Source organism: Rhipicephalus sanguineus, chromosome 1, assembly GCF_013339695.2.
Source record: "Rhipicephalus sanguineus isolate Rsan-2018 chromosome 1, BIME_Rsan_1.4, whole genome shotgun sequence".
In the NCBI taxonomy this organism is placed as follows: Eukaryota; Metazoa; Arthropoda; class Arachnida; order Ixodida; family Ixodidae; genus Rhipicephalus; species Rhipicephalus sanguineus.
The window spans coordinates 96147017-96173793 of record NC_051176.1 but is presented as its reverse complement, the minus strand read 5'-3'; the positions used below and the strand labels follow the sequence as shown (position 1 = coordinate 96173793).

At 44.8% G+C, this 26777-nt stretch overlaps 1 protein-coding gene across 2 annotated transcripts in view; it reads left to right on the top strand.

Moving 5' to 3' along the window:
* Positions 1-21699, top strand: part of LOC119394264 (protein spaetzle 4) — a 64036-nt gene extending 42337 nt beyond the window's left edge. The window contains exons 4-8 of one of the 2 annotated variants that reach the window (XM_049415330.1): positions 7463-7519; positions 10572-10728; positions 15089-15408; positions 18304-18426; positions 21413-21699. In XM_049415330.1, the coding sequence (XP_049271287.1) occupies positions 7463-7519; positions 10572-10728; positions 15089-15408; positions 18304-18426; positions 21413-21617 (862 nt within the window). In that variant the 3' untranslated portion in view covers positions 21618-21699. The remainder of the gene's footprint in view (positions 1-7462; positions 7520-10571; positions 10729-15088; positions 15409-18303; positions 18427-21412) is intronic. The other variant, XM_037661550.2, reaches the window with a different exon arrangement.
* Positions 21700-26777: the final 5078 nt, after the last annotated feature.

The window sequence follows — 26777 nt, the reverse complement described above, 5'->3', positions numbered from 1 at the left end:
AGAACACAAAAACAAATTACACAACACAGGAGCGACACAGGAGCCAATGCATATGCCTTGTCTTTGTATATAAAAATCTCCTTTAAAACTGATGAAGGTGACTTTAAGATAAAACTCGAGAAGGGACATAAAAGCTTCTATGGTCATGCCCGCGGCATTCTGAAAGGCAACAGCACCACTCTCTTCTATGCAATTCTTGACACATGCAAACAGTTCATCGTGCGGCACAGAATAAAACAAGTCCTCAACATCAATCGAGAATAAGTAGCCTATCGTAGGATTCGAGGAAAGAAAGCGGGTAATACACGATGAATTCTCAGTCCGAAACGGGTCTTTCACAGCAACACGGTTTAACTGCTTCAATAAAAAACTACTAATCACATTTTGCCAGGTGCCTCGTTCGCTAACAATTGTCCTGAAAGGAACATCCGGTTTGTGCGTTTTGGCAGTTTGCGCTCCCCTTATCCCTCCCCTTGTGTTTTCTTTGCGCGAAATAGCCACTTCCGTGGCTTCTGAAAGAACATGAACCGACTAGCCCAACAGCGTGTGCTTCTGGATTCCATAGTAGTTAGGTTAGAAAGTCGTAACCACCTAATCTTCAGAGTCGTTACTTCGGTAATACTATGAATCATACTAGGTATACATTCAAGGTTTCTGGCGTTAAAAAAACAACCACGAAAGGTTTTTTTTTTCTTTTTTTTGCGTGTAACGGTGTCCAGTGTATCGTTTCAACTCAGCGAAAATTGGCACTGATGCACTCAAGCAGCGTTTTGTAACGATGCTTTTAACGTAATATTGTTCTTCTCTTTTTCCCGGAAGCTCGTACAAAGTCGCTTCACCGTTATCACCGGAATCGGCATCTCGGTGGGACAGATGATAAGAAGCGCTTTTAATTAGAGAAAAAGAACATTCGCATAATACACCAGCATAGTGTCCCCTTTATGTTCACTAGAAGCGTGTACATCCAGAATATCAGTTTCGATGCAATTCACGAACAATTCGCCAGGGTGCATGCGTTCTTTTCGGAGGGTTCGATAGAATTTGATTAGGAAATATCACTAGAGTATTCAGAGACACCAACCACGAAATATCTGATGAAAATGTTTCGTTAATTCCAAATAAACAAGAAGGGTGAATATTTCGCGAGTTCCGTTTTGTTAAAGAAAGAAAGAAAGAAAGAAAGAAAGAAAGAAAGAAAGAAAGAAAGAAAAAGAAAAGAAAAAGAAGAAAGAAAGAAAGAAAGAAAGAAAGAAAGAAAGAAAGAAAGAAAGAAAGAAAGAAATCACCATTTTCGAGAGTTCACAGTCATCAGTTTGCGGAGTGCGAAAGAGATGGCGCTGCCAGCTCCGACTCCATCCGGCGTCTTCCAAGTGCAGCCAAAGGGTACTCATTGCATACAATAAGATAGAATACTGCACAAATGAACCAACGTGCTGCGTTAAATGCTGGAAAAGTATCATCGAATACTATTCGACATGGCCGCGCACCTCGCAGTCAATATCAGGGGAAATGCGAACTTGCGTGTTCTGCAAGAAGTGAGTGGGTGTACTTTGCATGTATGGTGCTCTGTTTACTATGAATAAGTACTTTCTTAGGCTAAGCTATTCAGTCATATATATATCTATATATATATATATATATATATATATATATATATATATATATATATATATATATATATATATATATATATATATATATATATATATATATATATATATATATATAAACATTTAGCTCATAATGCCACAGTCGTACTAGTGAGTGTTCGCGGTTACCGAGTGGTATCTGTTCATGGTTGCTAGTGCGCGCGTGAGACCATCCTTGTTACATTAAGTACGCGTACATTGTTGTATTAAGTACCAAGCAAATGTTAACGGCAATACATATGGCCTAAAAAAGTTCGAACCTTGCTATGTTAGTTAAGTAATCGATATCTGTCTCCATGCAGTGATGCGCCTTGCGAACGGAACTGCGACTTTTGTTCTTCTAATGACTTATTAGGTGGCCCCTAGCTAAGTGCGCCGCTGTGCATGTATTGGAACGAGAAGTAAAATCGAGCCATATGTGCCAGATTTTCGTTAGCCACGTGCGAAACGAACAGATCAATGCAGTCAGAGATTGGTAGTCCCTTATGGAATGATGAAATTATAGAAGAAATGGAAGTGAGAAGAAATTTGCTGCTGATAGAGGAACCGTGCACATGTTCCGATTGGGCAGTGTGGATCTTGCAATAAAAAAAAAAGAAGCAGGAACGAGTGAACCTATTGTGTTACGGTACCGCTATTCGCATGCGTGAACTGTCGTTGCTCTCTGACATCATACCAGTCTGACATAAGCTAGATATATGATATTTATCTGTAGCTTTCTTGAAAGAGACCACGGTGCGCCACGCATTTACGGAAAGTTGCAGCCTTGCTTTTAAATGCCAAACATTTATTAGCGAATGAAAGACGTACACTTTGGCCTTTGTATCTATCTGTCTAGCTGCCTACATCTGGGCGCTCTTGTGGTCGCCTCCTTAACTTGGTATGTACCAAAATTGGCATAGGAGGGCGTGACTGTATGACGAACGCGAGTCACAGGTCAAGACAAGAATAACGCGAATTGCCTGCCGCGCACGTCATGAAACCCTTTCCACCAGTCACGTGTGGCACATACCCGCATAACACGGTCCGTAGTATATGGGTTTGAGCCACAGGTGATTCGCAGTATATATGAAACCAGGACAATTGACTTCGGAAGTCTTAGCGCGTAAGCGTTAAATGAGTAGGCGTCGCAGAAAATGCGGTGCCAGCGTTGACAGAGTTGCCAATGAGCGAAAAAATCCCGATGGTTGGAAAGAATAATAATAAAAAAAAATCGGCAAATCCCACGCATTGTGGGAGTCGGTTTCATGCGAAGCAGTCATCTAATACTTCTATGCTGTATTTTATGGCATTGAGCCAAGCGTTACGAGGTGGATCGACGTGTTTTTCCAAGTGTATTATTTGTGTGCACATCGCTGGCTCACCAAGCACTTCAGCAACACTGGCGTTTTAAGGCTAAGTTATGATGTGACGTAACGTCAGCACTCACGTTAGAGTACATACGTCAGTATTATTGAAACAAAGTGCACTTTATGGTGCAATCATGTGAATATCATACGTAACATTCGTTAATGTATTCCTCCGGGGTCGAGCAATGCTTCAATATAGCTTGCTGAATCATAGGAATACAATATTATATTTATAAGACAGCTATAAAAGCGGAACCAACACTGGAACCACAGCCGTTAATTTGAACGACGCCTGTGCCACAGGAGTACATATGTAGTGTTTATTACTTTCTTGTAAAATTCAGCACCGCAACCACAACTCACGTTGCACCGACAAACCTGCATATGGTGTTCTTGCAAAGCAGTTTCAAGACGTGGCGTGGCTCTGTGGTAGAATACCTGACTGCAACGCAGAATGCTTGGGTTTGATTCCTGCTGGGATCCTGATATTTATTGTTTGCATTCGTCGGTCAACGTCACCGATGTCGGTCTTTCGTTACGCTCTCCCATTTATATTACCAATGTCTGTTATCGCCGTTCCTGGGATGATATGAACCGTCAATCACCTGTGGCGCATACCCGATTGCCGCGGCCCGTGGTAAACGGGTATGTGCCACACGTGTCCGGAGGAAAGGGTCTGACGACGTACGCGACAGGATCTTCACGTTATTCGTGTCATGATTCGACAGACATAATCGTGAAATCCTCTTACCCTCCCACGCCAATTTTGGTCCACACCAAGTTGAGGAGGCGATCATGAGAGCACCCAGACGTAGGCGGCTAGATAGATAGATAGATACGTAGATAGAAACGCTCAAAGTACCAAAGGTTGGCTAAGAAATGCTTCGCATTTAAAAAATATAGCACAGCTTGCACTAAGTCACGCAAGGCTGGGTCACAGCAAAGCTGTTGGGCACGTTTCAGCTTCTCTTGTTAACCGTCTGTACGGAATGCTTGGGCGGTCACTGAGCTCGTGCCTGTTCACCATGATGATGATTTTCTGTCTACGACACACAGCGAACCTCGACTATAGTGTACTAGAATAATTTCCTAGTGACGCGTCCAGGAGGCAGGGACAATAGGCCGGTTGAAGCAAACGCCAGTAGACGCCACTGGTGGCGTTGCTGCGCTTTTTTCTAGTCGCGGAGCCAGTTCGCGCCGGTTTGGGCCGGTTCAGACGCGCTTTGCAGCTGTTTGCCTCGTGCGCGTCCCCTGCGACGCTACGTTCAACGTCGTAGTTCTTGTTAAAAAAAAATGGTGGATGACTTTTTTTTCTCCGGACGCTTTCATGTGGAATGCTTCCATGTAGTCTCATTGCACGCCGTAAAATGAGGTAAGGAAACGCCAGAATAATCTTGTTTAGCTTCGTTTCTGTACCTGAGAATAAATCACGAAAAGTTTACCACCAGCAATATGCGTCCGTCGAGGCCGTTATTTCATCGTACGCCTTCTGGCATAGCAAGTAGACGTTGCTGAGCACTTTTGTGTAGTTTGCGATGAGCATGCGATTTAAATGTTGTGCTAGATATTGCGCAATAGAAGCAAAACATGCAGAGTTACTCATATGATGGGTTTGTGCAAATGGATGATAAAAAAATGCGAATAGATAGTGCTGCAGGCGATGTCCCGAACTGCAATGAATCCGCCGGTCTGCGGCATTTACGCTAGCAGACGACGTTGTCGATACTAGTATGTTGCTGTGGTTTTCACAAAATTTCTTTACACTATACTATAGTAAATGCAGTCTTTTTGCGCAGCAATCAAATAGTCCGGTGCTTAAGGAACGCCTACAAGCGCGGAGAAGGAGAGCGTTAAACGCAGCGGGGGAGAGAGCGACCGGCCTACTAGAAAAAGGCGCAGTGGCGGCGCCTGGTGGCGTCTACACAAACGGGCACGCGCGCTCCTTCTCAGACGCGTCACTAGGAAATAATTCTAGTACACTATAACCTCGACCATAACAGCTATGCTGTGTAGTCACAGTTCGAGCTGGAATCAAATCCCGCCATTTTGCTTGGCAGTCAAGTATTCTAGACCACAGAGCCACGCCAGTTCAGACTTAAAAGAACAGACAAGCGTCATGTCGGGGCAACGACAACTGTGGTCGCAGTGTTCGCTATCCGCTTTTGTAACACTGTAATAATACGAGGGTGGACTGAAAAAAGTTCTCGGCCTGATGTAGAAAAAAAGGACCTTCAAAATTATTGGACCTTCAAAATTATTTTTATTTTTCAACATAGTCTCCTCTCAACTCATCACACTTGGTCCACCGATGTTCCAGAACCAGGATTCCGTCCTTAAAATGACTTTTGTAACACTGTAATAGACTTGCAGCCCTGCCCTAAAAGTTAGTGCCGACGTTACGTCGGACCATGAGCTACCCTGTACACACCAATGTGATCGACTTGCCTGGCATGCCTACGAGGTGTGGACAACTACAAAATTTACGCCAAGACGTCGATCCACCTCGTAACGCTTGGCTCAAAGCGACAAATGGGGCGTAGGCTGCTGCTCATCGACTGCTTCGCATGAAGTCGATTCCCAAAATACGCGGAATCTGCCGGACGTTTTTTTTATTGCGATAGCAATTATATGGACAGTCTCGGCTGGAAAATGTCCGCCCCCGTCGCCGTCATGCACCGTATATGTATAAGTATGTATATATATATAAAAGCCCCAAAGAAAAATAATTCAGAAAAATGCTTCCGAAGCGCGGAATCGAACCAGGGACCTCTTGCTCCGCAGCGAGTGGCGCTAGCCACTACGCCACAGAACGCAGGTCCTCCGCATAGCTAACGGCGAGCGTTATATACACACCCTTTGCCGCTGGACGGACTCAGAGATGGCCGACGCTCTTAAGCGTTTCTTCATTACCAGCGAGATGGCGCTAGGAGCGCGACGAGCGCTTTTAAAAGTCGTCGGCGAGCTCGCTCGCTTCTTCTTACATTTGCGCAAGGAGAACCTTGGCCTTCCGTTGTCTGCTCGCGCGGTTTTCTCGTGGTGAGGGCAAGAGGGATGTTTCAAGCTTTAACCGTGATGTCCGCGCTCATGTTACGGAGCGCCGCTAAACGACGCCGCTAAACGAACAAACAGAAGATGAGCGCGAACTATCAAGTGTCACAGCTCGACACTTGAAGCACGCTAGTTTCCTTCGCTGCTTCGGCCGCCTTTGTAACAGGAGCGCTGTTCAAACTGAGAGTATCCATTGGCGAGCCTCACTTCGTATAGCATTAGTTTCTTGCTATCGCATTCATTGCTTCGCCCTTGCGGCGAAACTGATTTTTTTTTTACCAAAAAGGCGTGTTGCATGCGGTCGCATTATTCTGCTATTTTTTTTTCTTCTACCTCTTGGCTGCAGTGATGCGCAACTGACACTCACGGTAAGTAATGGCCAGGGCCAGCGGTGTATTAAACTTTCTGGAACCTTTCAGTTGAATGGATAAACTTTAGAAGCTAGCACTTCGCTATTTGTTGTAATGTTACAGGTAAGGATGTTTCTCTTTTTTTTGAGGGGGGGGGGGGGGCGCATATGTTTAGATAGTCAAGTTCAGGGAACGGGACGTTAAAGCCCAGATATTATTATTATTAAATCAAGTTCAGCGAAGTCTTTTTTTTTTTAGCTGTTCTACAAGAGAAGGTATGATCATCAACTTTCGCTATTTCTGATGGTGTGGAAAATACAGTTACTTGAAATGATGGTGAAGCAATAACCGCCAATTTTGAACGCCGATAGAGCATCGGGCATAAAAAAAAGAAAAATGAAACTAATGTAAAGTGCCCCAAAAGCGCAAGAGAAGAAAAATCTATGCCATAAATATGCAAACGAACTCATGCACATGAAAGATACAGATAGTGTGACTCTATATTCTTGCTTTTCCCACATTTATTTAAAATATGAGGGAACAAACACGTGGAAAAATAACAGGCATGCTGATCCTTAAAAAAGAGACAATATTCGAATAAATTATCTTTGTAAAGCTGCCTTACCCACAAAGATCCGAAATCTAATCTAAAAAGAAAACGGATTAAAGTTAAAGCGGTCGTGCAGCTTAAGTCAAGCTTTTTGTTGTTAGTGGTATAAACGCGTTTTCGAGATGCGCGCAGTATGCTGTTTCGAATGGATCGCAAAGTGAGTGCTTATCACAGTCGCCACACTTGCCTATTGTAGTTTAGGTACACATTAGTTTTCTTGCGCGTGATTTTGCGTACAGGGCGTATTTAACTGGAGTTCCTCAGTAGATGGGTCGTGAAAAGGATGAGTATTTGGGAAACGATTAGGCCACAAAACACTTTTCCAAAAATCGAACTCGCGAAGAACACTGCAGAGACGAAACCTGCTTTTATTGTGTATGTGGTACGCGCATAGCCATGGAATCGCATACTTTTTTGGCACTGTGTGGATGCCTGTGCGCACCGTTTTTATTTCAGCTGGCTGGGTGCTGCTATATTCAACGCTGCCAGGCTGTTACGCAAGCTTCCAAATTGGTGCGTTTGCTCGTGCAAGCTATTGTGTGTACGTGCTGCGCAAAGGAAAACTGCGCATTTAAATAGCATTTTGTTTATTTTTTTCCGCTCAAAATGTGCATTTCGCAAAATGAATACCTGCCGTAAAACTGTATTGAAAATGATCCTTATAAACAGAAAACATGGCAACCAATAAGTGTATACTTGCCTTGTTCTGAGTATGGTTGTATACTTACACATAGCACTGCAGCTAAGCAAAGGCCACCGATGACAAGCAACGCAGTTTTCGTGCACAGTTGTGTGCCGTGTTGGTTCATTTATAGGTAATGGACCCTCGAGCTAAGCATTCAAATGTACGCGTTCAATCGCTCATTATTCCTCTAATTAAGCGTATAACTTTCTAGTAGCATTCAACTACTCGCTTACATTGACAACAATCAGCGGCAGTTTCCACACAAGTGATGTATTACGCGAACGGCATTGGAACGGCGACTGACTCAGTCTAGAATACAACCCGCGCCCTCGTTCTCTGAGGCTAGGCGCGACAGAGCCAGTGCGGCAGGCGATTGGAAATCACAGGAGATAATAACAAGGTATTTGGGCGTAAATATAACTGCGAGGACAGAGCAGCTCACGCGTACATTCATCGTAGCGTTAACGTAAGCTACAGCTTGAGATTGGCATTTCACGTATTTGTGAGCTTCGGCGTGAGCGGTACAAAACGCAAAATAAAGAAACGCACACAGAAAGAAATTGTTCCAAGACGAACTTTTCAGTTAAATGAAGTTAATGTTAAATCAGTTAAATGAGGTTAATGAAGTTAAATGAAGTTAATGTTAAATCAGTTAAATGAAGTTAATAACTACAGCTTATCTAAAAAAATCGTAGCTTCGCACGATCCGGTCCAAGGTCACGAAGTGAACCGTTTCTGTTTCTTCCTTTTCTTTTATGGCGAAAGCCTTAGATGCCTTATCAAACGCGAAATTTGACTGTCGGCGTCGGCGGCGTCAACACAGGTGATGAAAAAAATCATCACGTGATGACGTCACCATATGACGTTGTAATGACGTCATATATCGCCAAAATTTGTGGCGTCACTATAACGTCACATCCCGTGACATCATCACATGATATATTCGCTTGGTCAAAGGTGGGCCGATCACGGAGGCACTGCATAACTAGCTGAGGTGGAGAAAGCTTGCCGTGCCTCCGTTCCTTGAAGCAGTAAGAAAACCATGTTAGGTGCAGAAATACCTCGGAGGGGGGCGGGGGATGTTCAATAAATCGACTGGGAAGAAAAATAAGAAGATGGCTTTCGCCTTCCAGTCGTCTTAGGTGAATGTGTAAGGGAACTTGCGAGCTTTTATTTCACGGTCAGCGCGCAGCGCTATCGACCTTTCGACCCAGTTGTGCTACAGCTATCTCCCAAAGGCGCGATGCACTCCGGAACACGTTTTTAAGTTTACTCGCTCGAGTCTGAACTTGAACTACCGAAAATGATAGCCAGTGAGTATAGGCGGTAGCCCGCAAGCGTAGACGAAGGATGCCTCATTTATTCTACAGCCTAACGCTGGAGTGTCGAGGCCCCTTATCAGGTATAGAAGCTATGATCAAGGCCAAATTTCAGAGATGCACTACACAGCGAGAGGAGCACTTCGTGACGATCTTTCGATCAGTCGGTCCTGTAGTCTGATAGAATATGTCCCACACTCCGGTACGCAGCTTTGAAGGTGTCTTGAAACATTGACATGCAGGTTATACAAACACATGTATGTTCAGAAGTATTTGAAAATGTATTAATAAAACAAGAGAAAGCTAGCAACCTAGAATTAAGCAGCAAATAATGATAGCATATAAACCAAGAGTAAATTGAAGAGAAGAACAAAAACTAGATATGTTAAACAGAGGTTGTTGAACTAACAAATACAGCTGTTGCATAATAAGAAGTACAAAGGCGTGGACATGTATGCCGTTGTTGTAAAAGAAATCGTTCAAGTATGCAGCAAGACGTCAATGGTATATTCCCCTAAGTGATGAAATCTCACTTTACAACGCAGAAGAAATAACAGCGCAATAAGCAATAATGAAATAAAGCAAGTATTACTGAAACATTTACGGCAAAAAAAGTGATCATAGATCAAGTATAGGACTGGTGAGTCTGCAGGTGAAAGCGCAGCCATTAGTATCGCTTCTTTTAGCAACCTTCTTCACTTTCCATTCTTTTCTTCTGTCGTCCGTCACGACGAGTGGCACGCTCTAGTGTTGGCGTCCCAAGCGAAACGTCCCGTAGCGCCAGAAATATAACGGAAGCACGCAAACGGGTGCGCAGAGCACGTCTCCTGTAGACAATCAGTTGTGAGATAATTCCTTTATATCCGGCGAGGTCCGCGTCGACATCACGCTTGTTGCACAATTTGCGAACGACAGTAAACTTAATTTATGATGTTGGATGGGCCAGAACAGAGGTAGTTGGTGACTTCGGATGAATTTCAGCCACCTGATGCTGCTTCAAAGGGCCCGTAAATATAAGTATGCGAGCGTAACGGCAGCATGCGATTCCTGTATGAGTTGAAGTCACACTAACACGCACGAAAAACAATTTTAACCCTCTTTTGGTGCGCGCGTGGTTCCCACGTTGAACGTTGCGAAGGCCTGACGTAAGTGATTGCTGTTTGCCCTAGCACTACGCCGCATATGTTGAAGACCACTTCGTCTACATACCGTGCTTTTGTATTGTAATCATTCTTTTAGCAAGTTGTCTACAAGAGGGCCACTCAAGTCTTTTTCTGCAGTTCACTTGAGAGTTAGTCCCAAGCTTTTTTTGTTCTATTTTTTCTCCGACAAATTTATACAGTGAACCAAAGAAACTGTTAACGGGATCCGAAAGCGTGGAACGCGGACCATAGTGTGACGTTCCGCAAATGAAGTTGAATTTCATATAATACGTAAACACAGAGAGAGAGAGAGAGAGAGAGAGAGAGAGAAAGAGAGACAAAGAGAAATAAGCACGCGAGAAAATGCGAATGACATTCTATAAAATTTAACGTGCACAACACTTTTGCTTTGCCAACAGGAGCCCCACGCAAGTGGTGTTTCACGGTGAGCCAGTCGACGTGGATGCGCCTCCGCGGATTGCCACGGAGGCACCACACAACCGGGAACCTGGAGCTATCCTGACGACACCGACAACGCCCACTCATACCCTGGCAGCCGCCGTTACCACTAGGGAGGTGGGCAAGCCTGCGCTCGTCACATCAATAAGACATAAAACGAAGACTTAAATCAAAACTGCGCTCAGAGACAAGTGACGAAAAATCAAAGGGAACGTAAGAAAGCCAGATGAGAACAGGCGCGAACAAAAGGGTGCAGTCTGTTGAGACTTCTTGACGTGCACCAAATGGGTATAACATCAGCTCACGCTCTGCGAAGAAGCGTATTCGTGAAAAACGCGTTAGAGTTCGTCGTAAGAGCATTTGCTCTTACGACGATTGTGTGTGTTACGATTGTGGTGAGTGTATGCGCAAAGAAACCTTTGTGAATCGACACCTGTTCTCGACTGTGCCTTTTTTAAAATGTAAAAGCTGTCGTCCACACGTTCGCACACTAAGGTACAAACGCAATGTTCCCACTGCGCAAATTGAGGCCACGGAGTAAAAGCGCGGCCATTTTTAATGTTGCATGCAAATAAAATTAATTCACAGAGTAAAAATATACACCATAATTATAATCAGCTTGCCCCCTTGTTGAAGGCTTATTTGACAATTCGTGTAGCTGTACCAGGGCCCGTAATCATCAAGCTTTCTATACGCAGAAGAGCGTAAGACCACCCGGGCGAAGCTCCACTCGCGAACAGCACATATGCAAAAGATTCGTCTTTGCGAATCACTGCCAATGTTATGATTAAACCTGTTCAAAGCTTCATCGAAAGCCTTATGCGAACAATGAGAGTCAAAATATTGAAAACTCGGGCTTGTTCATTCTAAAAAAAAGAGTATGTGTGACTCCTTTCGGGGAGTCTTGACTTGCGACGTATATAACTCTCTTTAAAGAGACACATTAACTCTCTTGTGGGTCACACCACTCTCCTAAGAGAGTATAATGATCTCCAAAGCGAGTTGACGTGCCTCTTTAAAGAGGGTCATATACGTGACAAGTCAAGACTCCCCGAAAGGAGTCAAAATACTCTTCTTTTCTTAGAGTTTTGGTGTAGCAGTGGTGTGTTCGCTGTGGTGTGTTCTTCCTTCTTGTCCTCGTCGAGATTGTGCGTTGGTTGGTTGCAGTCAGAGTCACGACAAGTAAATGTGAATGAATTTACAGTTACAGTTGTTAAAAAGCCTTTAAGACAATGCAGTGCGTGGTCACAGCGCAGGTGAGGTAGACAGACGGCTGTACGCGGCCTGCTCCCTGTGCCTCACCGGCTGTTCTATTCATTTGCCTCAAAATTGATTGATTGATTGATTGATTGATTGATTGATTGATTGATTGATTGATTGATTGATTGATTGATTGATTGATTGATTGATTGATTGATTGATTGATTGATGGTATCAGTGCTCCGTTTCACGAAGCCGTTTGCACGAGTGTTCGGGTCGTATAAGAATGGTTGCCGGTACATCGTTACGGAGAGCGGGATGAAGGGGCCGCCAATAAGGAACTAGTTGTCGATAAGGGCCGAAAGCTACACCATTGCGTCTCATGAACGGATGGGAGTGTTCGTACTCTTAAGGTCGTTGTAAAAGAGATTGGGACAGCTACGCACTAGTGGAACGACGACTGAGGAAAGAGCGGAGCTGGTGGCGTTCCCTTCCTCCTTTCCCTCCTCCTCACTCTCACTTCCCTTTCCCACCACTTGCTATACTATACTATATATGGCCATGCTATGTATCACCCTTTACCCTCCTCATTTCCCTCCCCCTCACGCTCACTTCCCTTTCCCGCCCCTTGATATACTACACTATAGATGGCTATGCTATTCTTCACACTCTCCCTATTCCTAACCTTCACTTCCCTCTTCCACCTCCTTGCTATACACTATACGTTGCTACGGTATGCTTTCTTTCTCTTTCTTCCTCTTTCTGTGTTTTTCTATATCTCTCTCTCTATTTCCATCTGTCGTTATTTGATACTCTCTCTTCCTTTCTCTTTCTGTTTTGCTCTCTGTTTTTTCTATCTCTTGTGTCTTTCTTCTCTTTCTTTCTTTCTCTCTCTCTGTACTCGTTCTCTTGCCCATCCGATTTACTGCATCCCACGCCGGGACAAATTGGCGCACGTTTTCTGGGAGTGAAGTAGATCAAGAGGACGAAGGGAGCGCGCGCCGGCCGAGCAACGCGCTAGAAGGTAGAGGCCAATCATGGTGATTATAGTTTCTGTTCACTCTGCACGGCCTATCCTCGAGCTTAAACAGCTCCACCGTTAAAAACACTGCGCCAGGCAATCGATAGCTCGACAAAATGATAACAATGGTGCTGCCCAATCGAAAACGGTGCTACCGAGCCAAAACTTTTGCGAACCCGACAGCAGTATACAGCATTCGAACGAGTTCTTACGATATAAAGTAGTTCGTAAAATGAGGTAGAGTGAGGAGGCCGACCCTTTGATGGACACCTTAACCACCTCTGATAATTGAAAGACCTATATATAGCGTGTTTCTATCTCGCTCTCATCACACGCCGTGACGCCAACAGGGTGATTCATGCGAAAATCACCACAGTGCAAGCTGCTACCTGGTCCATATACGAGGAATGTCAGTTCTGATTCTTCAGTTACCACGCTTTTACCACGCAGTCATATACGTCTGCTTTTCCTTGTCGTCTTGATTGGCTGTCGTGCGCGATCAAGTGATTTGACCTCGTGCAGTAGGTTTAGTGAATGTTGGACCGCGCTTGTGGCGGCAAAATGGCGTAACTTAAATGCACTAAGTGCTGATAACTGTAAGCTGATTGTGATTTCAACGCCACAACAATACGATAAGTGATGACCAGTACTGATGTAGTGTCCACGTGTTCTAGTAAAAAGTACGCTGCGTGGAGGAGGTAATGCCCTTAGGGATGGAAGTTAAGTCGAGGAAGAAACAGCTGTCTCAAGTTCGAGCTCATAGTGGCGTAGGAGCCATTTAACCAACGTTTTGTCCCCAGTGCCTGTGTCCACAAAGGTTATCTTACGGGTGAGCGACCATAGGTCGGCACAAACATTGAAGCTCACTCAGACTCAATCGAGAAATATATTTTCCTCTGAGGGCTCACCAAAATTTCCATCAACCGGACTCACTCGGACTCAAACTCACCAATTACTTAGCCAGACTCGCTCAGACTCAGACTCACGGCTTGACCTGAGTCTGAGTAAGCCTGAGTGAGCCGACGCATGAGTTCGTTAGCGTAAAATTACCTTTTTGGATCACAGTGTCAATGCTCTTTAGCGCCAATATCTCTCATAATCTGCGCTCTACGATACGCCTTTTGATCGTGTATCTTCAAATATGAGTTATCAGCGGTTTCTGTCCAACGAGGACATTTTTATGAAAAACGCAACTCACACGACTACGTTTATCTAGAACATCGTGCAAAAGAGTTTGCTGGGGGAGGTCATGGTACGCCCTCCCCCCCTCCTCCTAATTCACGCCTCTGACCAATAAATAGTGAGGTGGAGCATAAACGCTAGTACGTTGAGGTATGTGTAAATAGACTTGAGTATAAACGTAAGCCTATATAAGGCTGACGATAATGCTGAAGAAGAATAGATAGGACCATAGGTCGGCAATAAAAGGTGGAGCTCACTCAGACTCACCCAAGAAATATATTTTGCGCTTAGGGCTCACTCAGACTCAGACTCACCAATATTTTCCTCAACTGGACTCGCTCGGACTCAGACTCACTAAAATATTCCTCAACCGGAGTCACTCGGACTCAAACTTTTCAAAATATTCCTCACCCGGACTCACTCAGAATCAGACTCACGGCCCGATCTGAGTCTGAGTGAGTCGACTCATGAGTGAGTTTGCCAACCTATGTGAGCGACCATTCATTGCCCAGTGCACGGCCACTCACGATAGCGATAACGCCTACAGAAAGGCCGCATTGACGAATGCGAATTGCGAACGTCACTTACTAAGTAGAAGTTCCGTGAATCGGGCCTGTAGAGCTCGAACTTCTAAAAAAAGTTTTTTGATAGTGCTTGTTGTTACTTATTGGCCGACCGCTCTCACCAATGATATGTCCATCGTCATAATTGACAGGCATCTGCTTTTAGAACAATTCTAACCTGAGAACCATCTTCTTTGGGAAAATATTCCCACAAAGAGAAAAACTGTCGCCAGAAACGCTCGTAAGAGCGTATGTCAAACAATCGGGGTGACGGACATAATCCTGGACGCGACCGGCCAGCGACAAGGAGAAATTACGAATGACAACGCGTGTGAATTTTAAAGAGGATTTTTCGAGTGCCACTTGCTCACTTCGTGAGTGAGCGAACCGGGGCAAGTTCTTTGTGGCTTTGGGATTCAAGGAGATTTTATGTGACGCATGCCCACACTAACCTGATGCATTTGTGCGTCCTGTTTCCCTCGACGGCGCGTATCTTTTCCTCGCGGCGCAGCACGTGTCCACCGACACGTTGGCAACGACAACGACAGAGGCGGCCGACTTCGAGCCTTCGTACGCGGCGGGCGAGCCGTTCACACACGAACCGGAGCCGCTGCACGCATACGCCACAAGCCAGGCAAGCACGGCGGCGTCTCAGCCTCTCTTCAGCCTGCTCGACAGCAACAGCATCGAGGCGCCCGACAGGGACGACTCATCGCACAACCACGGCCGGCCGGCGACGGCTGCAGCCTCCGTGAACCACCCGCACGATGACGCCGAGGAGGACGTCTCCACCGAGCAGTCTCCTCCGGTCGAGCCTCTCAGAAGGGGCGTGTGAGTACGCATGCTCACTGCCTTGGCAAGACGGTCTCTAGCTTTTCGTTACATTGAAGGGGCAGCAAAAGCAGTCCACTAAGGTTAAACCTGTAAATCCTCCACACTGTTTCTCAATGTTGCCTCTGCGCGAAGTGACCAATTTGAGGCGATAGAAATTATTATAGGAGGCGAAGCTTTTTCTCAAATTTGTTGGAACGTAAGAGCGATTATAGTGGGCACGCACGCCTCTGCTGCTTTCGGACCAGCAGTCGGTATGATGGAGCGTGCAGGGCCGCTCTACATAACTGGAATGGAATGACAGCACGTCCAAACTTACCCAATTTCAAATTTTGAAGTGGTCACATTAAAATATTAGTGATTCATTGCGTTTCGAATAATGTTGGCACCGTATCATAGTTTCGAGGTCGGCTTTCGTGTAAGCTTTTTTTTAGTTGTATTTGAATTATATTTGAAGATTAGGATAACATAACTGTTAGATTGACCTGACATCTTTTTTTTCGTTGGTTTTAAGAAATGGGTATGCCAGAAATTGTGACGCCCTACAACTTTCCCACATACACAACGGCCTTCAAGTTGATAATAATACAGTTATTTAACAAAAGCTTTCTTAATTAGCCTTTTCAAGGAAATTTTAGCAAGGTACTGTCATGACATTTTTATAAAAAAGACTATTGTAAAAAAAACGCTTTGTATATTCCTGAAGTTTTCATTTTCGATTCAGTAATGTGGACGGTCTAATACAAGCCAAAGCATACTTATGTAACAGCAGTGTGTGCTTCTATAAGTGTGCTCTCAATATTTGCGGCGTAAAAATTGTGAAGAAAAACGAATGGACGCATCTGGAACATATGAACTCTATGAGTTCCAAGTAGATGTGGAAGATATGTGGTTGATGAACGTTCAGCGCTTGCAAAATAGTTCTAAATAACGCGCGCTCTCAGAAAGGCACTCACAAAAGTGCACGTGCGTGCACACTTGTCATTCTGATTTAACGATCGTTTTGTCGAACACGCTTGAATTAGTTCGTTAACACAGATGCACCTTGACAGCTGTGAACCAGATGGACTGACATCGTATTTTGCTGCTATTCAGAAGCATGTTGGAGCACTTTAAAAGTGGTCCAAAACAACATATTCTAAACGTGTGTTTTCCACAGGGCTATACAGGGTGCTAACCGGGCTTCTTTCTTTACACGGCATGGACAAGTACCTCAGCACCCCTTGTGCTGCATGGGCTGTATGCTGCGCATAACATCGCAAATTTGTTGTAAAACGTGTCACTCATTCGACCCCTGGACGCGCTGAACGTGCTATTCACAGTAAGGGCCGGATGGCCTTATCGACGCTGCTGCAATGAATCATTAGTCTCATTCGCAGATTCAAGGAAATATCTCCGGATATCTTTACCATCCACACCTTGAACATTGTATGTCATGTGGCGTAAGGCAGGCGAAAAACTCCCAAAGTCCGTCTTCCCAGCTGTAACTATTGAAAGGCTCAATGGGTCACGAACGAATTTGTTTTTAACACTACTATTAGCACTATTATAAATAATAAACGCCCGTGCAACCATCGTCATCATCTGTCACTGAATTAACGTCGGACCCGCCCTTCCGTCCCTTGAAAGAAACGAACCTGGATTCACGCTTGAATATTTTAACGGGTTACGCGCTGCGCATGCTGAAGCCAAGTTTTATTGTCAAAGAATACAAGACACATGGTTACAAAATTATTTGGACCTTTAGCCTGAGTGACTAGTTATTGGTCCAGCCTATGCATATGATTATTGTTGAAATAGGTGTAGGAGCAGACACGCAGTTACTAGATCCACAAAGAGGGCTACATAAATAATATTAGTGTAAATTCTGTACATTTCGTTATAAATTAGAAAAAAGAATCTGACTAAATAAAAAGTAGTAGCACAAAAGGAACTCTAAATACAATACTAGAAGCATTAAGGTAACGGAATAAAATAAAAGCAATAAAATACAGACACAATAGGATTGTGTAGCTATAGTAAAGATACAAAATCATGACGCTAGAACCGAATAATACGGCAATGGAAAATATAAGGTTTTTAAACTAATGGAAACCACAATCCTTAAACGTTTAGAAAAAATCGATGCGGACTTATCAACCTCACATATAGTTTAGTAACAAAATGATTAATTTATGAAATGTAGTTTGCAAGTAAATTTGAAGTTACATGCAAGTGTAAACTTTAGTGGGAATCAGGATCCAGATTTTAGCGCCAATGAGCTGAATTAGTCTGCCGCCGCACGCATTCCTACAGGAAATAAGGTTCAAGTTCCCGTTTCCTGCATTCCTTGTGTTACGGGTTCGGAAAGACAACGAACTCAAGGGTAGTGGACAGTTAGTGTTGATTATAGCATTTACCAAAACTGTGCTTGAATAGTTTCGTTGTGACATAAATGGTAGTATACGAGTGTTCGCAACTAAATATGAGCTTGGGCAAGAAGGAGACAAGGACGTTACAATTTTCAAAGCGCATTTTTGTATTCGTACAATCGGTGTATAGTGTACGTTGTGTAAGTAAATCGCCATATCTGGCCACAATAGCCTAGTTGTGAGTGAAATACAGCAAAGTGTAAATATCGAAGCACGTTGCATTGAAAGTGACCTCTAGCTTTAATGAGCGTATAACATAAACACGAGCTTTTTAGATACGTAACTGACCTCATCTTTCCCATTTTAGTTTTCAGCCATTAGTACACCTAAATACCTAAATGTGGAAACGCGATCAATGGATTTAGAGCTAATGCGTATCTTTAGAAGACTATAATCTAGATTTTTCTTTTCTCCTGGAGTGAGATATAACGTATATACTTTTGTTTATATTTAATGTCTATATATAGTTTAACCTTCGCTGCAGGAACGCGTGCCCCGTGAAGCAGGAAGTGCTTGCTCCTTACTGGGCCAACAACACGCGTGGAAAGGTGCTGGCACTCCTGAACGTCTACCCCTTCGAGCAGTATGTACATGCCGAGAAATGCACGTGAGTATACCCTGCAACAACGTCCTGCAACGCACGTACGAATCTAGAAATTTACTTTTACATCCGTGAGTTTCGACTTGTTCATACACACTAGACCTTCCTTAAACCATATATTATAGGTTGTAATCGACAGCCGTTCGTTTTCTTCATTTCATTCATTAACGTTTTTGCGTTATTTTGCAATCGATGCCTGTGGAACGAACACAAACATCACGCCGATGCTAGCCGGCTTTTTACCAAGTAGAAAGGTTTACATGCCAGAGTATGCAAGAGATTAGAGTTATAATGCACAAGGGTTCTGAGGTGGGCTAGTTGGTTCATAAACATTATGGCAGAACAGCGCAGACAACATACAGGACAGCGCTGTGTCCTGTGTGTTCTTCGCCCCGGTTTCTGCGCTGTTCTGCCACGATTAGAGTTACTTAATCGCATTGCTTATGTGCCAACAAAAGCATGAAGATTAGGCCCGTTGATACGCAAGTCAGTTAGCGTCTCCGATTACGAAACTTTGGCCTTTCGGCCTGAGAATTCACCGCTGCATTTGCGGTCTGCTGCTAAGTTCCATCCTCTGCGACTTTTTGTGGCCCAGCCTTCCCCGATCCTTCATTAAAAAGAAAAAAAAGAAGAAAAAACAACGACGACCTTCATATGCTTCTCTGAGGATTCAGTTGAGCACATGTAGGGGAGAGAGGACACTAACATACACGCATGTAATCCAGGGCAACGACATCGCGCGAAATTGTTTAAGCAAGAAAGCTCTGCAGACTTAGAGAAGCGAGTTGGGCTAGTTGGTGCGTATCGACTACAGACATGACTAATTAGCGCAAAAAAGCAACGGATAAGGTGAAGGCAACAGACAGGACTCGTCGCCGAGTCCTGTCTGTTGCCTTCACCTTGTCCGTTGTTTTTGGCGCTAATTAATTATCTCTACAGACAGCTGAACGTAACTTGAGGTAGATAAAAAATGGCGTCGTGCTGATGGCATCGTTACGACACTTCTTCCAATTTTTTTTTTTCGCTTTCGAGCCCCTTACTAAGCGCATCGTATTTTATTAAGCATCGTCACTCACTCGATGGGTTTAGCTTTGAGAAGGCATGGCGCTTAGTCACGTGCCCCAAGCAGAGCAAAGCTCGCAGCACAAGTTAGACATAAACAACAAATACGTTATAGCCAATGTCGCGTTTTTGAATCTGGCTGCGTTTCGCCACCTTCAATGAATATTGAAGGTTCAATGGGAACCAGTTGGGTATGTACAATTAGATACTGTTTGTGCCACTTTTGCGGTACAACACGTTGAGATTGTGCCGAACTTCAAGCGATGGACATGCAAGAGCCGGAATCCATAAGGTTCACGCGATAGAGTATTGCCAACTAGTCCGAGACAACGTTTCATCATTGGCTCCGAAGCAAGCAGATGTTGAATCTTCTGGCCATCAGTGACGGTAAAGAATAATTGAATGCAAATATAGGGCCGACTGCAGCATTTTTTTTTCAATCTTATTTAGTGCTCTTCGCCATAGGGCAGCTAACTCTGTGCGGGTGTACGGCCATCAGCCGGTCTGCCTGTCTGAAAACGCACCAACTCCTCGAGCCAACGTCACAGTGTTGCTTTTGCTTTCCGTGACTATCGACAGGCGTATGAATTATAATTCAGTTAGTTAGTGTGAGCACTCAGCAATATTATCATCAGCATCCTGTCGGACTTCGGCAGTTGGTGGCATCCTCGATTAAGCTGCGTACTCCCGAAGGCACCGAAGAAACAGGCACTACGAAGATTCTTCATGAGTGCGCTCGCGCCCATTTGCAGAGCCACGTAAAGTAAGGAAGTTTCTGCACTGTGGAGAGAGAAGAAATTGCCAATGCTACTCATTAAGCGGCCTGCGGCTGGTAGTACATTACGTATATACTATGTCCCAGCGAACGTCTGGAAATTCTGTACCATCGTCTCCGTCTATACACTGCCTATGGAAACAGCTTACGGTACCGCTTCGGTCAAGCAGCAAGTCCATCCTGCAACAAATGTGGCTCCATCGAAACTGTGGGACATATTTTATTTGAGTGTCGAGCGTATGCCGATGAGCGTGCGCTCTATGAACGTTGCATGCTTTCGATAACCCAAAGAGCCTGCCTTACACAATACAGGCGTGCGATGAAACTTCTATTCACATATTTAGATAGCATCGGTCAGCTCGACAAACTTTAGTTGCACTGGATTCATGGCTGCGCTAAAAACGAGGACAACAGAAGAGACGTACACACGACGGGCACGCCCGTCGTGTGTACGTCTCTTCTGTTCTTGTTTTTAGCGCAGCCACGAATCAAGTTACAAGTTTGTACCAACTGGCCCAAATGAAAGCATTACTGCATCAAATTTTAGTTGCACCTTGAAACCACGCAGTGAGGGACTCTGTCAGCGCACGTCCGCATCCAAGAGAAAAAACTCAGTCTGTTTTTTTATATCTTAACATTTTAGGTCATTTTTTTTTCTCTCTCTTTTCCTGTCGTTCAGTCCATATTCCCCTTCCTCACGCAGACTAGCAGGTCAGCGATTTGCATACGCCGGCTAAATTATCTGCTTTTCAATAAAAAAGTTCTCTCTCTCTCGTCTTTAGCCATGCATGGTGATGTTTGTTTTACTTTTAAGTTATATATTTTCTAATTAGCTAAGTCACTAATGTACAAACATAGCGTTGTTGGGGAAAGCGGGCAGACAACCAAGCATCGTATAGGTTTAATAACCGTATAACCGTATAATGTACGAGTTCTTGCTTCACTTTTCGTTTGAGCTTGGCTAAATTTAGATGCGACACCGCGTAGACGTGAGGCGACTGCTCAAATAATGGGCGAAAGCCCAACAAGGGGGAAAAAAACGGAGCTTTTGCTCTCTTTTCGCTGTGCAATTTGCACCACGTCTTTTTTCTTGTTAACAATTGAAGGGGGACAGAGTTTCGCGAGAACTGACTGCAGCACGTGTTCCGGATGCAGGTTCGAAAATCAGCAGATGTTTTGCAGGGACGGCTGCCGGTGCGAGCAGCAGTTTCGGCTGCACCGGCTGCTGGCCTTCGACCCTCGCAACGAGTGTCGGGGCATTTTCGCCGACTGGTTCCGCTTTCCGTCTTGCTGCGTTTGCATCTGCTACGATCTCGGTTCTCCGTCTTCCCGGTGGACGTCTTCCGGCCGTGGAGCCTGACATAATGCGACTCCGACCTCGTCTTCAGTGCCAAAGCTAATTTATGTGTGCGTCGCTCCAAAAGGCTCGTGTAAAAAATAAAGTAAAAAGATTTAATAAAGTTTTTGTGTCTTCAGTCCCGTCCCTTGTGCTGTTATATATTTTTGCAATGTGGCACCAACTTGCCCAGACAAAGTCTCTGCTAATAAAGAGATTTCAGCAAACGAGTCGGCGTTATAAAATCTACTTCCCGCGCATTCGCACACACATAATTTCACTGTGCGGATGCGTGACCAGGCGCTTTAGTACCCATGATAGCCATTTTTCTTTCGTCCTCCTCAGATGGAACAGCATTAGGAATGATAGGAAGGCTAATCAAAAGGAATCAAGTTGGCTACACTGCGCAATTCCAAAAGATATGAGGGCTGAAAAGATTGTAGGAAGAGAAGAAACACGTGGGTGCAAGTGAGTTTGACGCGCTCACATATGCCAAGGGGAGCGTACGTAATCAAAATCTGTCAGAAAAGCCTGTCTTGCATGCTTAGTGAGAATTTAGAGGTATGCTCAGAGTAAATGCCAACGACAAGCTTCCCGAAGCACATTCTTCGCACAGTACGTGGTTATCCACCTTCAGTCAGGTGTTTAGGTGCACATTAAAAACCTCAAGGTGGTCGAACTTTCTATGACGGCGTGTTGAGTCATAATCATATCGTCGTTTTGGTACGTAAAACTCCAGAATTTATGAACTTCAGTCAGGCAGCAAGCGCTTGCTTGTGGACATCCTCAACCCGAGAATAAAGTGCAGATCGTCGAATCTTTACCACCTTCTCAGCAATCAGAACTCAAATTATTGTCCGCCCGTAGAACATATGCAGATCCAGCGCACTTGTGTTGGCATGCGCATTTCCGTACCCTAAAGAGCGCAGCAGAGCAACTTCCGGTAGCCGTCACATGCACTAAACCTAACATATTTCTAATGATTTCAGTATAATGCAGATGGATGATAATAGCTCTATTGTACATTTTGATGAGTCTCTGCAATGTCTATGAGAAGAGCTAGGCTTGAAACACCGTCTCGTCTTTAATGGCCCCAAGCGACTTACGTGATCTAACGACCTGTCATGAGCGCTCGGTTGCCGTCTAGAGCCTATCATGCATACTGTACCACATGCATAAGTGTGGCGTGTTGTCCGTTCGTCTGATTCGTCTTCGTTTTGCCGCACTGTTTCCTGATTCAAGATGGAAGATTACTTTTGTGCCCTACAATGTGACTAAGCGTGGTGTAGGATCCTGAATTTTGGTCACCCGGGAGGTTCAAGAGGCCGGGTGATACTGCGCTTAACAGCAGCATCGTTGGAAAAAAATGTTCCAAAAGCCAGAGGAATTCATATATGTTTTTATCACGGGCTTGACTCAACACTGGCTGGCTTTTATCACTCAACGCTGGTTTTTAACTGCGGAGCAGTTTAAGGGACCGCCCTGTCGTCGTCTTACGTCTCTTGTTGGCGTCACGCAGGTCGCACGTTTATCAGCCAAGTAGGATCCACATTTGGAACGCCAGCGTTTGCTCACCCGCGAACGCCTGCGTCGCAGATGGATTAATTCGGCTGTCCGAGCCAGCGAAGCGGCAGCGGTACGCCAGCGTCGGGAGTTAGATACATATCTACGGAAGAGAAGCGCCAGGAGTTAGACGCACTGCGCTCGGTCAGCAAAGAGGGGAAAAACAGTAGAAAGGAGGCCGTAGAAAAGAAAATGAATAATCGCAAAACAAATCATATAATGACAAGAAGAGAACAGAAAACGATATAAAATATCACTTAACCACATGAAAAGAACAGATGATGATGATGATATGTGGGTTTTAATGGCGCAAGGGCCATGCTTGGCCAAAGAGCGCCATGAACAGTGGTGAAAAAGTCACAATGACCCGTGTTTTACGTTACATAAGGGATGTGAGCTATGATAGTGTTTCGTGGCTGTATAGAGGCCTAAAATTCCACACTCTAAGGTGGGTAAAACATAAAGTATTAAAATCATGGGGGTGACGTGAAATGTGTGTAAATGGAATGCATGGCTCTGCTCGTGGTGATCAAACTATGGTGAAGATATATGGCATAAGCACGAGTGCCTCGTCAACGCCCTTGAGTCCAAGGGCCGCGAGGCAGGTGCTTTTGTGTGTAGCTACCGCAGCTGCGACCTCTATTCAGAGGTCGTGCTGCGGATTGCGTGGGTAGATCACATGAAAACTACGCACGTCGTTAAAAAATGCGAGCAATGAATCATATTTAAAGAGCGGATCCCTACCGACGAACATGGAAGGATGCAGTGGAAATTGCTGTCGGTAGGGTAGTAAAAAGTGCTTCTTTCTCATAACGTCTAACTCTTTGCATTGAATGAGGACGTGAAGCACCGTAAGTGCTTCTCCACATCTCTCACACTTGGGCGGATCACCACCGGACAAAAGATGTGCATGTGTGCTGTGTGTGTGACCGATACGTAGCCGACAGAGTGTTACATCTGTGCGGCGTGTTTTTGATGTGGTTGGCCAGTCACCGAGGTAAGGCTTGATTACATGTAATTTATTATGCAGCTGTTGGTCCCATGTACGCTGCCAGTAATCCCTCAGCTTCTGTCTTAGGAGGGGTTTCAGGTCCATTGCGGGGACAGCTAGATATGATTGCGGAGCGTTTGCATGGACTGATGTTGCAAGCGCATCTGCCTGTTCGTTTCCCTCGATTTCACGGTGTCCTGGCACCCAGCATACAATTACATGCTGTTTGGAAATGTATATGTCGCACAGGAGGGAGTATAGTGAGACAATGACTGGGTTTTTGTACTTTCTAGTAGTTTTTAAGGTTTTCACGACGCTTAGCGAATCCGTGTATATGACTGCATTACTTATTCCTAATTCTTTAATGTGCTTTGCTGCCGCCCGTATTGCGTAAGCCTCCGCTGTGAAGATGCTCGTGCTTGAGTGAAGAACACCTGCATCCGAAAAAGATGGGCCTATCGCTGCATAGGACACACCTGCGTGAGACTTGGACGCGTCAGTGAAAGATTCGGGACAGGTGTATTTGTGTGTCAGTTCACGGAAGTACATCTGTATATGCAGAGGTGGGGCATGCTTTGTGATATTTACGAAAGATGTGTCACAGTCTATAACCTGCCATTTCCATGGCGGGGCGTGTGAAAGTGGGGCCATTAAGCGGTGATCGAGTAACGGGACGCCTGTTTCCTCAGCTAGTGCTCGCACATGCAGCGAAAAGGGCTTTTCCACACTGGGGCGGTTTTGAAAGAGCTGGCAGTTGGACATGTCATTTACGACATGATGTGCGGGATGGTCCGTCCTTGCATTTATCTTCAAAAAATACGTAAAAGATAGGTACGCCCTTTGTATATTTAGCGACCATTCGTCCGATTCCGCGTAAAGGCTTTCTACGGGGCTTGTTCGAAAGGCACCCGTGGAAAGGCGAATGCCTAAATGGTGGACAGGGTCTAGCATTTTCAAGGCGGTTGGTGTTGCAGACTGGAAGGCTACCGCCCCATAGTCTAGACGCGTGCGTATCAGGCTTTTATAGACGCTCATAAGACATTTTCTGTCGCTGCCCCAAGTTGTGCGGGACAGCACCTTTAGTATGTTCATTGTCTTCATGCACTTCTCCTTAATGTACTTAATGTGTGGTACAAACGTGAGCTTCGTGTCTAGAATTATGCCTAAAAATTTCTGTTCTTTTTTAACAGCTACAAGCTCACCCTGCAACTCTATATGGGGATCGGGGTGGAGGCCTCTCTTCCTAGAGAACAGAACGCAGGAGCTCTTTTGCGGATTCAGACGGAAACCGTTCTCGTCTGCCCATTTGCAGACTTTGTTGACACAGAGCTGAACCTGTCGCTCGCATGATGAGAGATTACAAGATTTAAAACCTATTTGTAAATCGTCAACGTATGTTGAATAAAACATATTACGTGGTATGTACGAACGCAGGGTATTCATTTTTATAATAAAAAGTGTGCAACTGAGGACACCGCCCTGTGGCACTCCAGTTTCTTGCACAAATGGTCGAGACAATACATTGCCCACTCGAACACGGAATGTGCGATTGGACAGGTAGCTCTCGATCACATTTAGCATATTACCACGTATACCTAGGTGTGAGAGGTCTCTCAATATTCCGAACCGCCACGTGGTATCGTATGCCTTTTCCATGTCAAGGAAGAGAGATAGAAAAAACTGCTTATGAACAAAATCCTCGCGTATTTGTGCCTCTATGCGAATGAGATGGTCGGCGGTGGACCGACCCTCTCGGAATCCGCACTGGTATGGGTCGAGGAGTTTGTTTGATTCAAGGAAATGTAGTAGTCGGCAGTTTATCATCTTTTCAAATAGTTTGCAGAGGCAGCTAGTCAGGGCTATAGGCCTGTAACTTGAAACACAGGATGGATCCTTGCCCTGTTTCAGGATAGGTATTACTACGGCCTCTTTCCACGCAGAGGGAATCTCGCCGGAAGACCATACAGTGTTGTACAGGCACAGGAGAGTTTTTTGTGTTTCATGGGGTAAGTGTTTCAGCATTTGATATATAACACGGTCAGAGCCTGGCGCAGATTTGCTGCAGCAGTTTAGCGCTGCCTGCAGCTCAGCTAAGTGGAATGGTTCGTTGTATGGCTCTTGTTTTGCACATTTCCTTTCTAGTTTTTGTCTTTCTATTCTCTCTTTATACCGTTTGAATGTATCTGAATAGTGCGATGAGCTGGATACGTGCTCAAAGTGAGCGCCCAGGAAGTTTGCTTGGTCTTCAAGGCTGTTGCCCGCTGTGTCTACTAAAGGGAGTGAGTGTGTCTGTCGGCCTCTTATTCTATTTACCCTGTTCCAGACCTTGGCTTCATCTGTGTAGGAATTGATTCCTGATAAAAACTTCACCCAACTACATCTTCTTGCCTGTCGGCGCGTTCTTCTTCCTTGGGATTTTGCTTGTTTGAAATTGATCAGATTCTCTGCAGTGGGGGAATCGCGTAGTAAACCCCACGCTTTGTTCTGCTTTTTGCGAGCGTTCCTGCAGTCGTCGTTCCACCACGGGACACGACGTCTGCAGGCACCACAACTTGTTTGGGGAATACATTTTGAAGCTGCGTCAATAATAAAAGCGGTAAAATAACTAGCAGCGGAATCAGTTCCTAAGG